This window comes from Orcinus orca, chromosome 5 (genome assembly GCF_937001465.1).
Source record: "Orcinus orca chromosome 5, mOrcOrc1.1, whole genome shotgun sequence".
NCBI lineage: Eukaryota > Metazoa > Chordata > Mammalia > Artiodactyla > Delphinidae > Orcinus > Orcinus orca.
Genome location: NC_064563.1, coordinates 78,882,545 through 78,900,295, shown reverse-complemented (window position 1 = coordinate 78,900,295; position 17,751 = coordinate 78,882,545). Strand labels below are relative to the sequence as shown.

Below are 17,751 nucleotides of genomic sequence, written 5' to 3'. Positions count from 1 at the left end.
TCAGTGAGATCTGTGAGTCCTTCTAGTGCATTATCAAAACTGAGTGTTTCTTGGGGACCCCCAAACTCGCAACTGGTGTCAGAAGTGAGAGTGGTCTCTAACTTTGCACCTGCTCTGTGTAAACTCAGGCAATGTCACTAACTCCCAGAACCTGCCAGTTTTCCCTCTGTAAAAGTGTTGGCAATACCTCTTATAGGAGTGACGCATCTGGTAAAGTGCCTGTCACAGAGTAGATGCTCAGTAGATACAGAAATGGAATTGGAATCTACATTTTACACAAATAAAACCCATGGTCCCATAAAATCCTGTAGGTTTTGGCTAATATACTCTTACCCATAAAGAACAAGTAAAATTAAAATCAGAAATCAATCTCTAAAACTTATTTTAATGGCAAATTTCAATCTTCTGAACACCAAATCTTAGACTACGGTAGCAGCTGAGAGGGAAAATTTACTATCTGAGCTTCATTTCTATCTCTTCTTCTTTCCTCTCCATTTTTCTTTTTTTTCTTTCTTGTCTTTTTCCTGACAAAAAGCAGCCAAGGAGGGAAAGAAGAAGAATCAAAGGCCCCTAGATAATCTACTCAGTGAATTCTCAACCCTGGATAATAGGATTAACTGTTCCACCTTTGGCATTCCCTTGAGAAAAAAGCATCATTCTCTCCAGGTTCCAAAGCACAGACAGAAAAATCACAAAGCATGTCAACAGCAGATGGGACAGTAGGATTTTCTGGGTCTTTCCGCTTCACCAACAGCTCTTATTGGTGCATGTCACCTAAATGTCTGTAACTATGAGTCTGAACATGGAAAAGAAATGCCAAGGCACCAATAAAGGCTGCATGGGAAGACACATTAGAAGAAATGCTTCTACAGGCGTCACTGGTCCTCAACACCTCCCTTCTACTTCTGAGAGGCCTTTAACTTTACCCTAAAGTTCACCTTCCAAATATAATAGAAATGAACAGCCCAGGAGATACAGCTGATCCCCAGGATGTTCCCGATTCTGAATAAAATCTGTTCTAGAAAACAAAGGACTAGCAGGAAGGTGCCTTTTGGGAAACCTACCGTTTTGGTGATCTCATTTTCAACTTCACGGAGGTCTGAATGTTTTTCCACGGTGGCATTAAGAAATATTTTCTTCAATTTAAACTCTGTCACGAAGGTTCTAACTGAAAATGAAAACATAACCTGTTAGACCTCACAAGGTCCACCTACGCATGGCTGAGTGTCTGCAGATCTCAAGGCACCCAACTTTCCTCCACCTCCCAGGATGCTCTCTGTGCATTTCTTTCTCCTGGAGGGTGGAGACCACTCCTCCCTCTTCGGGGCTCCTCTAGCAATGGGAGCACCTACTGAGCTGAGCTGAAGACTCAGTCTGAGCAGACCTTTGGGTGAGAGGCTCCAAAGAGCCTTTTTCATATGTGTGAGGGCTCTGAGAGAGTGAGCTTCCCTCGTCTCTCCAGTGGCCTCCCACATCTTAGATGCTCAGTGAAGCTGTAACAGAGAAGAGAGATGAGCTGGTCTAAAGAACACACTTCCAGGAAGAGGGGAGGGAGACGTGGGGTTGGAAAGACAAACGCTCGTGGGCCCCTATAAAGCTTCGGATGGAGGAAAGCTCTTTCTCTCTAGGTCTTTTACCAAGTTAGCCAGCCCTCCACTTCAAGGGCGTGCTCTGGTTTCCTCTTCTCATGAGAGTCACCTCCATCCATTCCCCATGCCTCTTGCTCAGAGGAAATGCCTGCTCTATCATTGATAAAAGAGGCTTCCAGAAGCCAGGTTACTTCCCAAGATCACCCAGCTCCCAAGGGCCAAAATTAACATTTAATGTCATGTGTGTCCATCTTCCAAGTTCTTCTTTCCCCCTAAACCCCCAGCCCCGTGAGGAATCTCATAGTCTAAGGACAACCAAGTGGCTACAGAGAAAGGTGTCAAACATCTGTAACAGGACTCCACTCAGGGGGCTGCCAGACTCCATGACTACAAGCCATACAACGAAAACAACCCATATTCAAGATACTGTTGGGTTCAGACATGAAAGAAAATAGCCCCATTTTCAAGGCCCATTTCACTCATAAAATAAAATTCTAGTTAACATCAATTTGTGCTGATTGGGCCTGAGGGTGACAGAACTTACAAATGGGCAGACAATCAAAAATTAGGACAGGGCTTCCCTGGTGGCGCAGTGGTTGAGAGTCCGCCTGCCGATGCAGGGGACGTGGGTTCGTGCCCCGGTCCGGGAAGATCCCACGTGCCGTGGAGCGGCTGGGCCCGTGAGCCATGGCCGCTGAGCCTGCGCGTCCGGAGCCTGTGCTCCGCAACGGGAAAGGCCACAACAGTGAGAGGGCCGTGTACCGCAAAAAAAAAAAAAAAAAAATCAGGACAGCCTGCTTTATATCTGGCTCTTATCTTCCTTTAGATTAAATTCTTATCTTTCCCTCTGGACCAGAAAAAAATATAAATAAACCCAAACACAGAAACACATGAAGCTGCTCTTTCATAGAAAGCTTGCCTGCTGAATTAAGAAAAAGGCCCACAGATGAGCCAGAGAAAACATTTAACATCTTATACTTACTGTCTAAAGCCCTTAATCCTTATTTAACATCTTTTTGCTTGTTCTACAGTTCAGTGAAGCCAGCTGCTTAGGACTCTTTCTGAGAAGCAGGGAGCTCTTTGAAAACATTCCTGGCCAAATGAAAGAGCTTCCGCGTGCTCTAATTTGCATATTCCACTGGTGTTTATGAACAATGAAGCTAAATGACTTGAGAAGGGAAAGATGATTATTAACACAATAAGTGGCTCTCCTCCTGATGCACGGTGCCTGTGGGACCCTCCACACACAGGCTTCCAGAACAGTCACCCCACTCCTTCGTCCTCCCATCTCACAGGTCTAGGTCTGTGCCCAGACTCTGTGCAGAAACATACATATGGTAAGCATCAGGTACACAGATCTCTTCTGAACCAGGACAGTAAATGTGGCCTCTGCATCTGTGTGAATACGAGTAAGGCACCGCAGCGTCCCCCCAGCCCTGCCCTCTCCCAGACACATTCCCATCTTCACGCTGCAGTTACATCATCTGGCTTTAGGGCGATTTTTTTTTTTTTTTTTTTTTTTTGCAGTACGTGGGCCTCTCACTGCTGTGGCCTCTCCCGTTGCGGAGCACAGGTTCCGGACGCGCAGGCCCAGCGGCCATGGCCCACGGGCCCAGCCACTCCGCGGCACGTGGGATCCTCCCGGACCGGGGCAGGAACCCGCGTCCCCTGCATCGGCAGGCGGACTCTCAACCACTGCGCCACCAGGGAAGCCCTAGGGCGATTTTTAACTGTTGATTTACACAGGTTATCTAAATGATTTTTTAAAGATCCAAAATTATTGCTTTATATTCAAAGTAGTTTATCATTTTCATTGCTTTCAGCTCTGGTCCAAGAGATTAGAAGACTAATGTCAAAGGATACCTCCCATCTGGAGACCCCTACCATTTTCCAAGCTTGCTCAAATATATTATTTATTTGATCTTCATAATAACCCTGAGTGGGAAGCAGAGCAGGTGGTAATCTGATTTTTACAGATGAGGAAATCGATGCTCAGGGGTCAGTGTGCTGTTAGGTGCTGGACATGGAGCTGGAAGCCTGGCATTTGAGTCCCTGGCAAGTGTACTTTCCATACTGTTTCAAGATAAAATCATTTCCATCATCTCCATTCTTAAACTGAAAACTCCTTGCTGGTTTCTTACAGGGTGTAGCTAAATGGAATAGGTGACCCAACTGCAAATAATCTATTAGAATACGAGGACTTCTCGACTTTGACTGATGTCTATACTCCCAGATTTTTCTTCCTTAAAAATAACGCTTTGACTTGATCCTTGTATTTTAAACAATTTTCTAAATTCCACCATTATTTTAGTAGGGTACCAACCATTGAAATACATTTCTAGCCCCAAGATGGAGCTGCACCTGCCTGGGGTGCCACGTCAGCAAGTCAAACTTTAGAGTTCCTGTAAACGCTCCCCTTGACCAGTAATGCAGCATATCAGTCAGCCAATCCCCAACAGCAAAGCCAACTCTGGGCTCTATACTTATTTCCTTGTTCCTTGATCTTTCTAAATAAGGTCATATATGCAACCCCAGCCAATCATGCCCTGTGTCCACGTTGCTGCTTCTACGCGCTATGAAACTCACTCTTGCCCAAAGTGGCTCAGAAAGAGTGTTCCTTCCACTGCTTGTGAGAGAGACCCTGTACTTCCCCAGTCCATGGACTGCTTTCCCTTGAGTAAAGGACATCAAACTCATTACCAAATTGTTTTAGTTTTGTTATTTGACACCACCTTCTTAAAAACTCTGATTATTCCCCTCAGCCTATGGGCAATGTAAGTCATGCAAAGAACACTTTCAAAGGACACAGATATTTGCTCTCTCAAAAACACATTTACTGAGCACTTTCTCTGTGTTGAGTATGACACTGGGCAATATAAGTTGATTCCAAGTTGAGTCACTGTACCCACCAGCTCCCTATCCAGCTTAGATAACTCTATCTTCCTCACTTGTAATTTCTTCAAGTTCTTCATTGACCTCGGCGCTCTAACACAGATTACACAGCCTGTGTGCAAGAAAGCTCCCAGAGCGAACACAGCACTGTGTGATGGAAGGACTGTGGGCTGCAAACCTGGCGTCTCATCAAGCGGTTGTACAAGCTGGGCCATTTAGTACTTTGTCAGGGCCTTAGTTTTCATTTGGGTTGTTTGCTTTTTAACCTGTAAAATGGAGATTATATCTAAAACCAACCAGCTTCATAAAATATTAAATTCGGGATCAAAATGTGACAAATTGTATGATACAATTATGGCAGTAGCTTTGTAAAAACTGTATCTTGTCTGTGGACAAGAACATGAAGATCTTTTTTAAAAAATTTATTTATTTTTGGCTGAGTTGGGTCTTCGTTGCCGTGCGCAGGCTTCTCATTGCGGTGGCTTCTCTTGTTGCGGAGCACGGGCTCTAGGCACGCGGGCTGCAGTAGTTGTGGCTCGTGGGCTCTAGAGCGCAGGCTAAGTAGTTGTGGCGCACGGGCTTAGTTGCTCCGTGGCCTGTGGGATCTTCCTGGCCCAGGGCTCGAACCCCTGTCCCCTGCACTGGCAGGTGGATTCTTAACCACTGCGCCATCAGGGAAGCCCACGAAGATCGTTTTTAAAAATGAAAAGAATGTGTGAATGTGGTAGGATAATCAGGGTTTTATTCTCTTTTTTCTCTCCCTAAATTTTTTTTTTTAACTCTTTGGTTAGAATATTCTTTTGATTTTTTTTCCCCCTAAGCATAGGGTGGAATGGTTAAGCAAATAGTGTTATGCACAAATGATGGCATATTTATGCAGTCATCACAAAGTTTGTATAATCGTTTTAATAACATGGAAAAATGTTTAAGGTATAAAGTTTGTACAAATACCATATGACTTCAACTATATCAAAATATAATACACACTAAAAAAGACTGCAAATAAGGTGCTATATCTCTGAGTGGTGGAATAATAGGCAGTGTCTTCCACTCCCTTCTATATTCCTTAAAGTTATTCCTTGGGCAAAGATTGATTTTGATTAGGGAGAAAAACAATAAATGTCATTTTGCAAAATACACTGTGGTGCAGAGAAAATTCCAAGATAGACAAACTCTCTTACCCAAATTGCATATCCCTTTTTCCAGCTGGTACCCCACTGGGCATCTGCAGGTGAAGGATCCCTGAGTATTGTTGCACATGGCCAGGGGTGGGCAGGGGTTTGAGAGGCACTCATTCACATCTGCGGAGAAGGGAACACAAGGTCACAGTGAATCTGCAGCAGGCAGCACAATCATAATCCAGTACAAGGGGCACTTCTAAGGGCCAAATGGCACTGGGTGTGATGGGGCCTGGAAACGAGTAGGCACTACCCTTGTTCTCAAGGCGCTACCAGTCTACTGAGGGTGGGGGCAGCCTTGAGTACAACTAACTATAAATATAAGGCAGGATTTGAAAGTAAAGAGAAAGTAATGATTTTGATGGAAGGGAGAATTAAGGACTATTTCAAATAACATCTGGCCTAAGACTGGAAGAATTTTAATCAGCAGATATGGGTAGGGGGATTCTAGGCTGGGGCACCAGCACAGTGAAGGTCAGGAGCAGGAAAGTGTAGGGGTTTTCAGGGAGTGGTGGGTGGTCCAGCGTGGCAGGGATGTAGGGAGCCCGCGTAAGGGAGCCAGGTCGTGGAGGCTCGTCAATGTTATTGTCCGACGTTGCTCTGCAGACAACACATAAGCATGCTAATTCTCAAGTAAGCAGGGTATGAATTTTAAAATCTTACTCCCCTATGTTTTGGAGGAAAAGGGAGTTTACTGCCTATCTCAACGTGATACTGTATTGTAGACCACTGCAGATGACTTTTCCTCTTACCCACGTTGCAGTCATCTCCTTGCCAGGAAGGTGAGCACACACACTGGTACCCACGGCTGGTGGGGTCCACGACGCATTTCCCATCATGAAGACAAGGGTTAGCGGCACAGCTTTTAACTGCAAACACATTTCAGATATAATGCAGCTAAATCACACAGGAAAGGTAAGGGCAGTGCTAGGTAAATATTTAATTCTCCCAGCTAATATTTGATTCTTGCTTATTTCTGTGTACTTGCCCTGAAAGGCCACACTATGCAATAGAATGGGTTCCCAGAGGTGCAGAGGAGATGTATTGGGACTGGATGCTGACACTAGCTGTGTACATACACACGTGTTAGCCAGTTGGATCCCGAAATGCAGGAGCTGGTTCAAATCCAAATACTGCTTACAAGTCCCTCGGCTCGGGAATGATGATTACATTGCCTTGGGATACTTAACAAATCCTACTTGAATCAATGCCAATTTAAAACACACGTTAAGGAGAAAATGATGCCTGATCCACCATCCTCCCTGCTCCAAGCTTTCTCTTTTCTAAAGGTCTCGCACTGTAACTGGGCCTCCACTTAACGCGCCATCCTTCAGAACAATGCCTGCAGGTGAACACTACGACACCCGCTCTTTACGCAGTGTGACCGTGAGCCTGTCTCATTCATCCAGGCCCTGGCGATGCACAAGCTCCACTGAATTCTTGGACTCCCAGCTCCCAGGTGCAGTGACCACACTCTCTGTTGGGGTCTGTATAACTGGCCTTGTCGTGCTACAGTTATACGATAACTGCCTAGTAAAGGTTTCTGACGCACATTTAGAAAAGCCAAAACTCATAAGAGAGGGAGAAAAATCATCTCCAGGGAGAAAAGTCAGTGGTAGAATGAGAAAGAGAAGGCAGAAGTCAAGAGTGCTTACTCCAGAATAACCCTGGAGACAAATGGGCTAAACCTGAAGATGGTGTCCCGGCTCCTCATGGCTACTTCATATCTACCTAAGACCACCTGCATGAGCACAGCACCCGTATGTACAAACACTGCACCCATGGACTCTGTCACAAAAGACATAGCAGCAGCCAGTAACAATGCTCCTAATACTCACCGACAGTTATCACTGCAATGGCTATAACTGGCTTTAAGGGACACTTGTGAATTATGTTCTACCTGGTATTGGAATATATTTGGCATCTGGAAATGAAGTCTGTGAGTCCCGAAGCAGGGATCCCAAACTTGCCAGAAGAAGGAGCCAGCTTCCATTTCCCAGCAAGGCTCGGACCACTGGCACGAAGGGGGCACCGATGCCATCAGGGCTCTGCGGGGCTGCGTGGGGTCCACGGCCCTCCAGCCACGAGCCGGATGATGGCTGCCTGGCTAGAACTCTGCTTCTAACTCCCTTCCCTTCTTCCCTCCTCCCTTCAGTTCCCATTTCACCCCTTCACCAACAGCAGGTTTCCTTTCCTGAGTCTGGACAAGCTAAATATCCAGCAAATTTTGACCCTGACATCAAAGGAGGTATCATCCTACTTCCTTCTACCTTTCCTTAAGTGATAAAGAATCATGTGGATGGCTTTATTTCCCCTGTCCCAGCAACTTCTACATGGATATAAAGATATATAACCTCAGGTGCAATGTCACACAGTCACTATGGGAAAGGTTAGTTCATCATCCTCTCACTGAACACATCTCTCCACCCACATTTATCCACTGACATCATAATCTTAGGGAGACAAAGGAGCCTGGGCTCCCCTGGATCAAGAGAAGTTTCCCCGGTGACTGGGGGGCTGGCTGACTAGCTCAGAAGCTCGTGGCTCTGATCTGGGAGCAGGCACCTGCTCACTCTGTGTCTCAGACAGGCCACCTAAAGCTTCTTGACTCCAGTTTTCCACCCTTCAATCCTGCTTCACTACCCCACTCTGGCTTTGCTAGAGTTAAAGCCATGCTTGAAAAGCTCTTCCAATTACGGGGCATTACAAGTTACAATGGCACTACTACTGATGTCACACATGGCCAACGGCATCCGCTCCTCTTTCTCCGGGAAGAATTCTGAAACTCAGGGGTGAGAAGACTGTCACCGTGACATTCCTTTCTGATTTAAGTGCTCCAACAGAAAGCATTTGAGATCACAAAGCAGACACTGTCCTATGGCGGATACCAGCCACCCCGAGCCCCCTGCAGCCTCAGTGTGCTTGTGCGATTGTGTCCTACCTGAGGCTGGAGATGACGGTGCTGTGGACGACTGCGTGCTGCTCTGAGCAGTAAGGGTGGTCGATGTAGATGTCAACACCTTAGCTGTAGAAACAGGTGTGCTTTGGGGGGAAGGAGATGTTCTGAGGAAATGTGAAGCCAGGCTGTGCTCTTCTGTAGGGGCAAGCCCCGTGGTCCATTCTTTTGCTGATGTGGGCGCACTGGTCAGGGCGATCGATCCGGTGGCAGCATCTCTATTCACTGGGTTCCTTTCTGTGGTGACGGCACCTTCTGTTGAGATGCGTACTACTAGAATTTCAGGACTGGTTGGCGGGAGCTGTTTTCCGGCCACTGTCTGTACTGTTGTAGGACCACCCGTCAGAGATGCTGTGCTTGACGGGGGTTGGGGGCTGGGCACACGGGGATGAGAGGTCTGGAGAGTGGTAGCTACCAAAGCTGGAGACGTCTGGGCTAAGCTGGTGCTGGTGGCTGGAAGGGTTTGCTCAGTGGAGGACTCCGTTAAGGCCAGGGGCGAAGGGATCCCCAGAGGAGACCTCACTGTTACAGTTTCCGTGGCCTCCACGGGCAGAGTCTCCAGGCTCTGTGGCTTTGATTCCGTAACGAGCTTCCCGAGGTGTGGGCTGCTCTGGTTCTGAGGATCTGCCGTTTGACTGCTGGGGAGCATTGCCACGGATGATGCCATTATCGACGTCCAGGCTGAAGTCACAGGAGTGTCCCTTGCCTTGGGCAGGACCAGGGTAGAAGATGAAGGTGGGACGATTGTCTGTGAGACAGACGGCGAGACAGGGGCAGATGCTGTCAGGGATACTAGTGAGGGTGGTGGCGAGGAAGACAAAGGTGTGGGCACATCAGGGGCGGACTGCAGTGGGTGAGTGGAGGCCCTGGTCGATGGCAAGGTTGACGAGAACAACCGGTAGGACTGTGACACTGAGGGCTGGGGCAAGGGGGGCCCTGACGAAGAAGATGATGATGTATCGCCAACGGATTCAGCATTGGTGTCCAGAAGAACCAGAGTGGTCAGCATACTAACGGCGGGTGTGCGGGATGGAGGGCTGGCCGTGCGCAGAACTAGTGCCTCAGTGGAAGACTGAGCGTATTCCCCATCGTGGGAGGAGACGTTGCTTCTCTCTGCCTGAGCCTGAGAAGAGGAAGAAGAGTCTGAATGCAAAGAGCTTGAGATCTTAACAGAAGAGGTGGAACTCTCCCTTACGTCCAAGGATGAACTGTGGTCCGCAATGGACAGCAGTGCCCGTTCCCCTTTGGTGAAAGGAGCTGAAACGTAGGTGTGGTCTGTGTAGTCACTGGACGTCCCGTGTTCAGGGTGTGTGCCACTCACTGCACCGTAGCTCATTCCAGTGACTGCAAAGGGAAAAACCAAAGTGAGGTCAACTAAACAGACATCTGTGAACCTGCACTAGGAGACAGACCTTCAGTGTCCCACCCATGAACGGCTGGGAGCTGACACACTTTCTCTGGATAGAGACAATACGGGGAGGCAGGCAGGGTTTGAGTCTGCAGTGAGCGGACCTGCCCTCCTGTGAGGAGCACAGCGGCAGCAGGGGAAATGGTCATGAAAGAGAAGCGGGGCCAGGGGCCGAAGAATAGGGAACAGGTCCAAATTCCTTCCACAGGCCTTTTTTGATGAAAGCAAATTAGTATCTGAAAAGCTCTTAAGACCCCAAATAGAACAATTGTTATGCCTAAGTGGAAAAAGGAAAACCCTCCCAACTTTCCATTCTGTACAATGAGATATTTCTTTCCCAGGAGACTGGCCTAAGCCACAACATGGCCAGGTTTCTTCATTGCAAGCATCCTGCCAGACAGCACCGCAAATGCCCGGGGCAAGTGCTGGGGAGGTGGGGGAACCCGGAAAGTCCTCTTCACAGGGAGCCGGTAAGGCACTTTCTGGGTTGACAGCGAACTCGATCACTCTAGGATCACGAGCAAATTGACACCTGAGCTGAGGGAACGCGGCAAGAGGTCCTGCCCATCACCTCCGAGCACTCGCGAGGCTGCCAGTGAACCCGAGACCGCGTGGGCATCCCAGGTCGCCGTCACGTTCCCCCGCTGAGTGGGGCGCTCCGCGTCTCTGGGCGTTCCCGCTGAGCGCTCCACATCCCCAGGAGTCGTGCTGCCGTTGGTGAGAGATCGCAGCGTGCGCTCCCCGACTCCAGTGAAAGTAGCCCAGGTGTGCGGGCTGTGAGCGCGGGCTCCGGGCGCCCCCTCCTCCACTTCGGAACTGACGGCCAGCTCAGGACTGTCTTCGGTGGCTGCGAGAGGGCCAAAAAGGGGAGGGCCGGTCACTCCGGGGGGTAGAGCTGGCTGTGTCAGCCAGACGCTTCCCTAGGCTTTCTCAGTGTTTTTATTTGAAACTGACAAGGTGAAAACCCAAACTGTGTGCTGTTCTTGCAAAGGCACCAGTGACTGAAACCTCAGGAAGCAGTGCGGGGGTCAGCGTTGCTGTTCAGGTGGCTTGGATTTATGGGAAGGTTTATTACTTAGTGAACAGGATTGATACGGTATTTCTGCTCGGTGATACATAATAAATAGTGTTTATGTCAGGGAAATCGGTGGTGGCAGTGGGAGAGGTGAACAGTGGGCAAAAGACTAACAACCCTGCTGGGGCTTTAGACCCGACAAGGCCTGGGAGGGAGGCCAGTATCACCTGGAAGGTTTTTACCTCCTGGTAGGACCAGCGATACACGATCAACACAGGGCCTGTTGTTCTACACTGTCTGTCATTCTATAGTGTAGTTCTTCACCCTAGCACATCAGTGAGAAATGGCATTGTGGTCAGAGGTTACGGGTGGGCTTGGTTGTTTTTTTTTTAACGTATATGTTTTATTTCCTTGGTAGGGATAAAACAGGGACAGGTGACACATGAATAAGTATCCTTTTCCTCCTTTCTTGGGTATATGTTTTATGCTATAAACTTAAAGAATCTTAGATTATTATATTATCAAATAAATCCTTCTTTTCAGAAATGATGGAAATGAGGTCCAATTCTTCTTGGCGTACACATCTGGATCTAATGAGACAAACAGGCTCTTTTCTGATTCTTATTCTTATTCCCAGACCAGTCTAGCCCTTGACACCCCATGGACCAACCTTGGTGGAAAATGGATACAAAGCTGAGTGTAGGTTCTCTTCATGATAGGTTTGCATTAACTGACAGACAGGAATGGGGACAGGGACACACAGTGACCTGGGGCAGCACTGAGAAAGCCAGGACCCAGTCACAGATGTGATCTGACCCAGGCAGCAGGACTTAAGAGACCCACAGAAAGTCCACCAGGAGAGGCTGGAGAGTTGAGTGTACTCGAGCACAATCTCCCTGGCAAAGAGGACAGGGCTGGGACGGACAATGATGGTCGAGGCTCTGTTACACAAGACTTAGGCCAACAATCCTGTCAGGCTGACAGACTTAACACAGGGGAAAGTCATGCCCTGAAACAGAGGGGCTGCATCTGAACCCAGAAAAAGGAACGAACCAAGAACTCTGAAAGCTGGATGGCAGAATCGGTCAGCTGTGGGCTCTTCAGAGGAAAAGGGAGAAAGCATTATGTTAACCCAGAGCAAGGGGGCTTCAGGAATGAGGCTGTTCCTTATCTGGTGCTTTAGAACCGAACCCCAAGGTCCACTCACACTGAGATCACATTTTCCACACCAATCAACTGCGCCCTCACTGCAGAGTGCAGGGTACTGAAGAGGGAAAGGCTATGGGACATGAGCTCCTGGTCTGGGATGGCAAAAATTCAGAGCGCCACAGGGGTAGGGCGGAAAGGATTCCTTGTGTTTAGGAGACAGTGTGTGTGTTTTCCATTCACAGACATAAAAGAGCAAACAGCCTCCACCCATACATGTGGTATTCTTTACGATACAGCGTACGCTTTTCCACGTCACATCAGTAGTGATAAATGTTAATTTTCCTCATCAATTAGGGTACTCATAGGGGGGAAAAGAGCTGCTATCATGAGTGGTGGAGAGGTAAGAATTTAAATCTATTATAAGCTTAAATGATAAGTTACTGCATTCTTGCTTTAGTCGGCATATAATTTACACTGATAAGGCTGTTGAGAATTGTTTTTAAATATTTTCCAAAAACATTATTAAAAAGGATCATCAAAGGAAAAGTTTTCGGGCTTCCCTGGTGGCACAGTGGTTGGGAGTCCGCCTGCTGATGCAGGGGACGCGCGGGTTTGTGCCCCGGTCCGGGAAGATCCCACATGCCGCGGAGCGGCTGGGCCCATGAGCCATGGCCGCTGGGCCTGCGCGTCCGGAGCCTGTGCTCCGCGACGGGAGAGGCCACGGCAGTGAGAGGCGCGCGTACCGCAAATAAAAAAAAAAAAAAAAAAAGGAAAAGTTTTCTCAATTGATAGATTGGACTTCATCAAAATTAAAAAATTTGTGCTGCAGATGCCAACATCAAGGAAGTGAAAAGACAACCCGCGGAACGGGAGAAAATGTCTGCACATCGCATCTCTGATAAAGGACAAGTATCCAGAATGTGCAAACAACTCTTACAGTGCAATTAAAGAAAGACAAATAACCCAATTAAAAAGCCGTCAACAGATCTGAACAGACTTTTCCAAAGAAGATATACAAATGGTCAATGAGCCCATGAAAAGATGCTCACCATCATTAGTCAGCTGGGAAAACTGCAAACCAACACCACTTGAGACACCACTTCACACCCACTAAGATGGCTAGAATCGAAAGAGCTGGACAATAACAAGTGGTGGTAAAGGTGTGAAGAAACTGGAACCTTCGTACTTTGCTGGTGGGAATATAAAACGGTGCAGTCACTCTGGAAAGCAGTGTGGCAGCTCCTCAAAGGTCAGAAATAGAGCCACCATATAACCTGGCAATTCCAAGAGCACACAAAAACTTGTACCTGAATGTTCACGACAGTACTATTCATAATAGCCAGAGGGTGGGAACAACCCACCCATCCAATAATGGATAAAAGCACAATCAAAATGTGGTCCATCACATGGATGGACCTGGCTACACAAAGGAACGAAGCACTGACATGCTGCAATGTGGATGAACCTTGAAAACACGATGCTAAGTGAAAAATACAAAAGGCCACATACGGTACGATTCCACGTATAAGAAATGTCTAGAAGAGGCAAGTCCATAGAGACAAAAAGTAAATTAGTGGATGTCAGAGGCTGGGAATAGCGGAGCATGGGGAGAGACTGCTGATGAGCTCAGAGGTTTTTTGGGGTGATGAAAATGTTCTGGCATGACATAGTTGTGATGGTGGCCCAACTTCGTGAATATACTGAAACCCACTGAACTGTCCACTTTAAGGGGGTGAATTGTATAGAATGTGAATTATATCTCAATAAAGCTGCTTAAAAGGCGGTGAAAGAATTTCTCTCCATGAAAGCCCAGACCTGGGGTGAACAACCACTCACGAGAAGCTGATACTTTCACCTTCCAGAAGCTGTGTGACTGCGGCAGGCATGGGGGTATGGCGGCGGGGGGGGGGCGGGGGCGGGCGCTATATGGGGTGGAAGGACACGGCAGAGAAGTCCCCGAGCTGTGCGTGGGAGGGGCATGTGGCAACAGCAACATCTTGGAGATAAAACAGAAAAACTGGGGGATATACAGGGATATCGGTATCAACCAGCTAGAAGGATGGCCTGGGAATAATGAGGGGCCCACGGAGCTATTTCATTAATGCGGCAGAAGATCGCAGCCCAGGCACCCCTCCACCGTCCGCGGGGTGCGGTTCCGTGAACGGAGACTCACTGGAGCGCTCCCCGCGTGGTGCCGAGGAGCCCAGGCTTTCTGAGGAGGATGAAGACAAGGACTCGGTGGCCGGTTCGGAATAGCTCCTCTCACCAGGCGCTGGGTCACTTCCTCGAGACTGTGGGGCGGAGGCTGAAAACCGGGTCAAAACCGAAGCGTTCACAACCTCAGGATGGGAAGTGGAGCTTCCGGTCGCATCTGCGAATGGCTCGCTGTCGGTCAGGAACCAGCGAGCAGTGCTCTCTCCACCTCTTGCCAGTGGGACTGACCGAGACACAGTCGCTGTCTGAGACACGGAGCTGCCACTCCCCACACCAGAGCTGCTGGCGAGTTGGTGTCCTCTGGAGGCTGAAAGGTGTCAGAGAGAAAAGGCCATCACATGGATGGATGCAAGAGAGATCCCTCCACAGCCGAGACGCGAGTCTTCCCTAGGAGAAGGTGCCCTTTGCAAGGACCTTGTATAGTATTTACTATACGTGTAACCTGACGTGCATTTTCAGGTTCTAAATAATTATTTCAAAACTCTTCAGTGTCAGTAAGAGATCAATACTAAAAATAAAAACTGGTGAAGACGGGAGCTTTTAAACAGTATGTGCAAAGCAGAGTAACTTATAGGCCTGAGTGTTTTATTCTCTTTCCCCCCAAACATGGGGTGTTATGAGCCAGTGAGTATGCTGTTATGTCCATCAAATACAATGTGCCCAAATACTGTGCTTAGAGCATTTTTCTAAGACAGTTCTATTATTAATAAAACTAATTTTGGGGACTTCCCTGGTGGTCCAGCAGTTAAGACTCCGTGCTCCCAGTGCAGGGGGCCTGGGTTCCATCCCTGGTCAGGGAACTAGATCCCGCATGCCGCAACTAGAAAGATCCTGCACACCACAACGAAGATCTCACATGCTGCAACTAAGACCCAGTGCAGCCAAATAGCTAAATAGATTTATATTTTAAAAAAGATTATTCTAATTTTGAAGTATAGCAAACAAAAAATCAACTATAGGGGGTACACTAAAAGCATGAATTTAGGGGGTATGTTTATATCTGCACATTTTCTTTGTAAAGATGATCTGTACAGAAGATAACTGAAGCTAGCTTTACAGAGCGGGCCAGCTCTCAGTTTGAAGATGCTGCTGCAGAGTGACAAGATGCACCAGCAGTGGGACCTCAAGGCGGGGGTCTCAACTCTGTGGTGAGTGAGCTAAAGACCACGCACTCACTACTTAAACCCGATGAGCCTCAGTTTCCTCATCTACAAGAATGCAGGAGGAATGACGCCTATTTGACTAATTTCACAACATGTCATGAGGATGAAAATCAAAATGAGATAATGTGGTATACCAGATAAAGGAGATGGTGTTATCCAAGAACACAGTGGTTTTTTTTTTTTAAAAGGTTGCAAATGGTCTTAAAGTGATTCCTTGAGAAAATGCAACGATTTTAAAATGTCCATAATAAATTAAATAAAGATCAAAGACTTACTTGGGGAATCATTTTGCCAAAATTCCCATGAGACCTTGGAGGACGTAATGCCAGCTCCATTTTCTGTGGATGGCTTAGTGAGTTCCCCATCCCCTGGGCTCCTGATTACTCCACTGTTTCTTCTCCACCCTGCCTCAGAGTGTGAAGAATGGACTGATGCTGAAGTTGTGGTCATTTCAGAGTCCTCAGGGAAACGCTCTGTCTCATTTAGAGGTCCTGGACTGATGGCTAAAGACTGGAGCACCTTTAGGACACCGTTGGGGAACATGGTAGCAACATGGACACTCTTTGTCCCACTGACCGAGGGGCTGTGGACAGCAGTAGAGTTGTTTAAATCCTCCGTACTTCCAGAAGCTAAAATGGAAGAAAATATGCTTCAAGATTAGTTGGGGTGTATCTGGATACAAATGATGTTAATTACATTTCGGTAGATGAATATAGATAAGGTGGATCTAATAGATAAACACACATAACACACTCACCCGCCCTCTCCTCACAGAGCTAAGTGGAGAAGCATGAGGTTCTTCACCGAGCACAATAAAAGCTTCAGATCAAGCTAAGAGGAAGACAGGAGAAAGCCTCTAGACATGATTTTCATTTGTCTTTATAGAGGAAGCTAAAAACTTCTGCTCTTGAATCCCACTTTATTACTTACACAGGACAGACCATTGTAACAAGGTGCAGGATTTGTTTTCCTTTGTTTCAGCAGTGTAACCCTTTTGTTCAAATGCTATTATAGATTAAAACCCACACATATGGGCTCCCCTGGTGGCACAGTGGTTGAGAATCCGCCTGCCAATGCAGGGGACACGGGTTCGAGCCCTGGTCCAGGAAGATCCCACATGCTGCGGAGCAACTAAGGCCGTGCGCCACAACTACTGAGCCTGCGCTCTAGAGCCCGCGAGCCACAACTACTGAGCCCGCATGCCATGACTACTGAAGCCTGCGTGCCTAGAGCCCGTGTTCTGCAACAAAAGAAGCCACCGCAATGAGAAGGCTGCACACTGCAACGAAGAGTAGCCCCCGCTCGTTGCAACTGAGAAAGTCCACAGCAAGAAGACCCAATGCAGTCAAACATAAATAAATAAAATAAATTAAAAAAAAAAACCCATACATAAAAATGAATCAAAGTGGGTGCCTTGCAGGGGGCCCAGTCACCACTCAGGAGGCCTAGGGCTCTGCAGACCACAGTCAGAACAATGCTGGCCTAGAAGAGTAATTCCCAGCCTTGCCACCATCAAGTGTTCTTTATTATTCCCCACCTCATGGCCATAGTAAACCTTATGTTTTGAAAGACTATGAACCGAGCTGCATTTATTAAGTAACAGAGCTTCTAATCAGCAGGAGATGCTGATTGTTACCCCACTGATTTGATTTAATTCCATCCAAAAGCAACAGGCTCCGTTACTATAGTTAGGTCATGAGGCTTGGGAGACCAGCTCTCGAGCTCACATACCACTCCAGGAGGCCAAGGACTCCAGGTCGAGAACAGCTTTTCTGATGAAATGGATGGCAGACACTGGATCAATCGTCAAGAACCTCAAGAACTGAATTATACACCACTGGTCAAAATGTGCAGTGTGCTCTGCAGAAGTACTGTGGCTTGCTGGTGGTTCCCTTCCACAAAGAACTCTCCAAAGGACACCCTGAGAAATGACCTCCAGAAGGGCACATTGAAATCTTCATTCCAAACAGGAATGAACTGAAGGAAAGCTTGCTGAGTGGGCAAGATCCAAAGGTAAGAAGGAAGAGTGCTTTTATCTCTTTTTAAGCCAAAATTTTAAAAAAGTACTCTCTATGCCTATATAATGAAAGCCTTCAAATTGTTAATTATGAAAAAAGGAAGGAAAAAAGGAAGTTCTCATTATAAACGGGTCCCTGAAGATGAGTCCAATGTGCAGTCATGACCAAA

General features: G+C 47.5%; 1 protein-coding gene across 5 annotated transcripts in view; it reads right to left on the bottom strand.

Annotated features, from left to right (window-relative positions):
• HEG1 (heart development protein with EGF like domains 1) overlaps window positions 1–17,751 on the bottom strand; it is an 82,911-nt gene that overhangs the window by 33,747 nt on the left and 31,413 nt on the right. For 4 of the 5 annotated variants that reach the window (XM_033403865.2, XM_033403863.2, XM_033403864.2 and 1 more), the window contains 7 exons: window positions 15,840–16,193; window positions 14,361–14,708; window positions 10,595–10,870; window positions 8,601–9,959; window positions 6,412–6,528; window positions 5,663–5,782; window positions 1,065–1,168 (listed from right to left, as the gene is read on the bottom strand). In XM_033403865.2, the coding sequence (XP_033259756.1) occupies window positions 1,065–1,168; window positions 5,663–5,782; window positions 6,412–6,528; window positions 8,601–9,959; window positions 10,595–10,870; window positions 14,361–14,708; window positions 15,840–16,193 (2,678 nt within the window). The remainder of the gene's footprint in view (window positions 1–1,064; window positions 1,169–5,662; window positions 5,783–6,411; window positions 6,529–8,600; window positions 9,960–10,594; window positions 10,871–14,360; window positions 14,709–15,839; window positions 16,194–17,751) is intronic. The other variant, XM_049710332.1, reaches the window with a different exon arrangement.